This window comes from Dipodomys merriami, unplaced genomic scaffold (genome assembly GCF_024711535.1).
Source record: "Dipodomys merriami isolate MVZ:Mamm:240054 unplaced genomic scaffold, mDipMer1.0.p SCAF_78, whole genome shotgun sequence".
Taxonomy (NCBI): domain Eukaryota; kingdom Metazoa; phylum Chordata; class Mammalia; order Rodentia; family Heteromyidae; genus Dipodomys; species Dipodomys merriami.
The window spans coordinates 1312310-1318309 of record NW_027206379.1 but is presented as its reverse complement, the minus strand read 5'-3'; the positions used below and the strand labels follow the sequence as shown (position 1 = coordinate 1318309).

Genomic DNA, 6000 nt, shown 5'->3' with positions numbered 1-6000 from the left:
CTAGCTAAGTGGGAAAAGTAAATAGAGGATGGCAAAGCAGGCTAGCCTATTCAAAAAATAAAGGAAAAGGGCTGGGAAAAAGAGTTTAAATGGTAGAGCAAGGCCTCAGAACAAAGCCTTGAGTATGAACCCCAGTACTGCCAAAAACCAAACATCTTGCAACGTTGTTCACCCAAAACTGAGAATCTAACACTTTAAAAAATTCTGCACAATTCCCTTGTCTTTAAGGTAGAAATAAAACACCCCAGAAACAAGCCCAAGCAAAAACTCTCTCAAAGCACACATAACCTAAGTTGAAAAACATTTATTTCATCAGAGAGAAAAGGAGTGACCCAGCTCTACTGGTCTAGCCTTTGGGCCAAAAAGAAATGCTGGAGCAGTTACTTTCACACAGGGTCATTCCCAAACCCAATACCCACAGGTGGCAAGAGGCAGGGAGGAGACAGCACAGGCCCCACCAGTTTCGGCATACAACAAGGTCTGCTGGGAGAACACAACATGGATGGAAGCTACAGGTACTGAAAGACAGAAAGAACAGGAAAATGGGCAGGAGAAAAGAAAAAAAGATGATCTGAACTTAGCAAGGTAAATTAAGGTCCACGGTTCCTGAGGGACTGAATGCACAGAGCCGAGAACGTCCCGGAGTTGGGGTACCACGAAGGGTGTATTCTCATGCACAACTGCAGCTCGGAATTTCAGCCCACACACATCCCACCTGAAAGAGAGCACAATACAGGGGCTTTACAGCAAAGCTCACAAGGGCTTTCCCACTTAAAGTCAAAGAACATCTTTACAAAGTCTGACCATTTGACAGTCCTTTACCCTTCCCCCTAGCATCATGACCTCTAAAAACAGTAAGAGTCTGAAGGCCCGAGAATCATCAAGAAAACTAAACAATCTCAGATAAAGGCCTTTCTCCCAATTAAAAGAGAATCTTCTTTCACTAGAGCAGGCAAAATCATTCCATTGTTCTTGATGTTAACAAATGCATTCCCCATACAATGTAGTTCCATATCACAAACTGTCATCAGAGAACAGGGAAAAGGAAAAGGTTCCAATGTGCTCTCCAGAGTAAAAAGTCACCAGCATGTTTCAATCTGGGAGTAACTGCCAAGGTCCAAGTTAAAAACCATTCAAGATCTAGACAAAAAGAACATCAACTGAGCAAGGATGTTCCAAGACCTGACAACAGCTCACTCTGCCTTAGGAAAGAAGCTAATTTTTAAAAGAAAGCACTAAAGGATATCTCACAATACATGAATTCACTGAGCTTCTGTTCCAGCCCAATCAGTGATTTCCCAGAAAATGAACTCCAGCAATTATTTCCTATGCAATGGTCCTAATTGAAAAGATGACACAATAACACTGTTACTACAGGATTAAGGACCAACAGTAATGTCCAGGATACTCTGGAGTAGCTACTTAAAACTAAGGATGTTGAGAATTACCCCTAAATAAATCTCAAAAACCTATGGTCCAAAGCTGGCAAGCTTCAAAAGAGAATCCATTCAAGTAGAACCAAATAAATTGTAAGGCTTAAAATGGGTGGCTGAGTTTCAGCCAAAGGACTTGAGATAGAGCTGGTGGCTCAAGAACATTAAATGTCCAAACTAATGGGAAGATAAAGGGAGAAATATGCTTATGGCAAAGCTCCCAACCCTGGTTTCAACATTACCAAAGAGTAAAACAGGTGTGAGTGTATGCTTGGATTGTCATATGGAGAAAAGTGGAGGATGTCAAACCCAACACTATAGGGACAAAAAAACCCAAGAGGCTATTCTGGGACAGAGTCAAAGATATAGTGGGCACTCTTTTCAGGAAATAATTTTAGAGTGAAAGCCCACTTTCCTGAACTGTATAAGATATGTTTTATACTTTTCTCTACCTTATCATCAAGTTCTCTATTATACGTAAGGGCTGAATGCCAAAAATACATTTCAAGATTAGGATGATGGCATTTTGGTATTCTCCATAGTAACTAGGGCTAGAGCAGGGATGAGGAAGTTAACTGGAGATATTGATTTTTTTTTTTACATTAGTTATCAGACCTTTCACAAAGCACACAGGAATCTTTAGACTTGTAAAATTGCACACCTGGAAAAGTTTACAAAGGCTGAGAAACAGTACACCTGGCCCTGAATGTCTGGGTCCCAGGATCAGCTCAATTATTGCACAAAGGTGTGACCCAGACATCAACAGCACACCATTCTTTGTTATCATTCCAGGAAAAAATAGAAACAGAATTGACTCCAAGAGTGCTGGAAAAACAGCCATGAGGGCCAAGGACATTTATTTACTTACTTTGCAGTTAAACAATTCAGGACATATCCCTAAACTCTTAACTGTGCTGGGAACCTCACCTTAACCCAGCAAAAGCAAGCAAGCAGAGCAGCCTAATGGCTAGGCTGCAGGAGGGATGGCAAAACCAGAACAGAGGACACCCCATAGCTCTCACCTCCAGCTTTAAAAGGCTGAGTACCGGGCCCGATCTGCATACTGCTCTCGCTCATACCGGGCCATGTTGTACAGGGAATTCCGCGCGGCTGCAGAAGCTTGGGACAACTCACTGTCATGCCCGTAACCGTAGCCCTCTCCAACAGAAGGGACTGGGGCTGAAGCGCGACGCAGGGGGCTCCGATCCCGCCCGTAATATGAAGTGGAAGCTGCATTAACAGCAGCAGCAGCTGCTGCTGCAGCGGCAGCTGCAGCTCCTGAAGTCGGCAACAGATGTCTATCGTAAGGATTGAGAGAGGTGGAGGTGAGGTGACTGGCCATGGCTGTGTTCTGGACTTGTGGCAGCTGGGACAGGGTCTGCTCTGTGTAATTATATGCAGAGGCAGCTGCAGCTGCCACTGCCTCATAGGACTGGGCAGCACGGCAGCGCTTGTAGTAGGCATCGAGCGCTCCGTACGCGTTGTTGTAATACAATGAATCCCCATAGCTCATGGTGTAAGGCGTACGCACTGCTCCATATTGCTCATTATATTGCTCGGTCAAGTCTGCCACGCGGCCCAAACGATCTATCGGACACTCTTTGGACCAGTGCCCCTCTTTCCCGCACCGATAGCAGCCGCTCTGGTCTCCCATCCCGGGCGCAGTCCTAAGCCGGCTGGTGGACAACTGCACGTGCATTCGTTTGCCTTGAAGAAACAGACGCAAGAAGGGTTGCTATCACTCTCAGTCATAGCCCAAGCCCCTGCCCAAACACTGGTCATAGCAATGGCTTTCCCTAGATGTCTACTCCAATAAATGACTCATCACTGTCAAAAAGATTTTTTTTAAAAAAAGCCCAACATAGAAATTCAATAATGATGGCCTGATTTCAGGTAGTAGCTTAAGAAATGCTGCATCTCTAACATTAGCTTACTGTTCAAGAAACTACTAGCTTAAATAAGAAAGATCTCATCCACCCATTGCAACAATGAGATGTACAAGTTGTTATGTCAAAAAACAAACTTTACAAATTTGGTGGGGGGGGGGGAGGACCGGGTGGGGGGAGGGGGGAGTATAGGAAGGGGAAACAAAGAGGCAGCAATGCTTGATAAGAAATGTACTTGTTATCTTGCCCATGTAATTGTAACTCCTCTGTAAGGTAGTCTCACAATTAAAAAAAAATTAAAAAAAAAAAAAAAAAAGAAAGATCTCATCCACTGCCAAGTAACTGGGCAAAAATCTCCCCCAAAAGGCCCCAACCATGGGGCTGGGAAGGTGACTCAGTGGTAGAGCGCTTGCCTTGCATGCATGAGGCCCTGGGTTCGATTCCTCAGCACCACATAAGCAAAAAAAGAAAAAAGCCAGAAGTGGCGCTGTGGCTCAAGTGGTAGAGCACTAGCCTTGAGCTGAAGAGCTGAGGGACAGCACCCAGGCCCCGAATTCAGGCCCCACGACCGGACCCCCCCCCCAAAAAAAAAAGCCCCAACCAAAGGAACAGGAGGCTCTATGAGTCTGACATCAATTTTCACAATCAAGATTCATTCCATTATGAAGTAAAGGACAGTTTTACATACTCCCCCACAAAACCAAAGAGAATAAATTAAGTTTCTAAAGTTACCACCATTTAAGAGTGATCAGGATTTGTTTGCTCCAGGACTGAACTGTTTCAAGTCATGAATTGGGGAGGTTGGGGAATACAAGTTGAAGGAAGGTCTTCCCCTTTAAATCACAATTTCCAATCATCGTCCTAGGTATTCTAAGCCATTTGAGAGATAATTTTAGTGACTGTCAAAGGATTAAAGGATACTAGGACAAAAAATTCACAAAACACTTCAGTTCTTAAATAGAATATTATTAAACTGTGGAAGAAAAGGAGGATGCAAAAGATCCAAAGTGGAGAATAACCAGTAATATTAATATGTGGATCAAACTGCTCAGTTTAACAGAATTAAAATACTTTTTTTCTTTAAAATAAGAATGTAACAGCCAGGCACCAGTGGCTCATGCCTGTAATCCTAGCTACTCAGAAGACTGAGATCTAGGGATCGCAGTTCAAAGCCAGCCAGCATGGGCAGGAAAGTCCCTGAGACTCATCTCCAATTAACCACCAGAAACCAGAAATGGCGCTGTGGTTCAAGTGGTAGAGAGCTAGCCTTGAGATGAAGAGCTCAGGAACAGCAGCCAGGCCCAGAGTTCAAGCCCCATGACTGACAAAAAAAAAAAAGAATGTGACAGTTTTAATGTCTTAGTCCTAAATCTCAGCTCCCAAGATGCTGAGGTAGGAGGGTGGTTGAGTTTGAGACTAATCTGGTCTGAGTAGCCAGATCCTCTTTCAATCAACAACAACAACAAAATCAAGAATGTGAGATTCTAAGACCATGCACCTAAAACTATTTTTCTTTGAAAAATCACAATTTACATTTTGAAAGTGAACAATATTTCTGGGGAGAAAAAAAGCAGAAACTTTTGGGGAAAAAAATTTTAATTGCTTCACATGAGCAATTTACAAAAACAAAATCTCCCTGTTTCTGATAAAAATTCAGAGTATTCAAATTCATCAATCTTTCCTATTTAACTGACTATAATACACCTTGACAAACAGATAAAGAGATTAGGCTTGACTGAATTAAAACCAAGCAGAATCTACAGGCGGGTTCTCTAGCATTAGAGAAAAATTTTGCCTACAAAAATTAAAATTAGGTTCTAGGAAACTAGAAAAAAGTCAAACATATATGCCAAAAAATATTCTGATTTAAATATTACATCCTGTAAGTTTAGGCTGCAGACCATTGAAAAAATTAAGATGAGGGCTGGTAATATGGCTTAGTGGTAGAGTGCTTGCCTAGCATGCATGAAACCCTGGGCTGGATTTCTCAGTCCTACATCAACAGAAGTGGCACTGTGTGGCTCAAGCGGTAAAATGCCAGCCTTGAGCAAAAGAAGCTCCAGGACAATTCCCAGGCCCTGAGTTCAAGACCCAGGTGGTTAAAAAAAAAAGAAAAAGAAAAAAGAAAACCACTAAGATAATTAAGCATTCATTTAAGTATCTTAAAGTGTTAGCATGCATCTGGCTTTGGGCCAATAAGCCATTGTGGCAAATTAAGTGCAACCAAGAACCAACAGAACACAGTGGACATACAGAAGCAATTAATACCTTCCATTTAAGGAATTGCCTATTTTAATGGCAGAAAGAGAAGCTAAATCATTAAAAACATCTAAATTATATGTGCAAACAATGAAGAGAATATATATAACACTAAGAAAACAGGGAAAAAGACCAGTCTAATAAATAGAGCTATTACTAATATTATTACTTAAAACATGTATATAAAACTTCACTACAAAACAGAATTATGAAGTCAAAAGGTCATGCTGGGCTGGACACCAGTGGCTCACGCCTATAATCCTAGCTACTCAGGAGGCTGAGATCTGATGAGGATCGAGGTTCAAAGCCAGCCCAAGCAGGAAACTCTCATCTCCAATAAATCACCAGAAAACCGGAAGTGGTACTGTGGCTCAAGTGCTAGCCTTGAGCTGAAGAGCTGAGGGACAGCCCTCAGGCCCAGA

The 6000-nt window shown here is 42.4% G+C and overlaps 1 protein-coding gene across 2 annotated transcripts in view; it reads right to left on the bottom strand.

The window, feature by feature from the left end:
• Window positions 1-289: 289 nt before the first annotated feature.
• LOC138818738 (RNA-binding protein 14) overlaps window positions 290-6000 on the bottom strand; it is a 28704-nt gene continuing 22993 nt past the window's right edge. Inside the window, exons 3-4 of one of the 2 annotated variants that reach the window (XM_070009817.1) lie at window positions 2456-3140; window positions 290-715 (exon numbers count right to left, since the gene is read on the bottom strand). In XM_070009817.1, coding sequence (XP_069865918.1) covers window positions 2464-3140 — 677 coding nt within the window. In that variant the 3' untranslated portion in view covers window positions 290-715; window positions 2456-2463. The remainder of the gene's footprint in view (window positions 716-2455; window positions 3141-6000) is intronic. The other variant, XM_070009818.1, reaches the window with a different exon arrangement.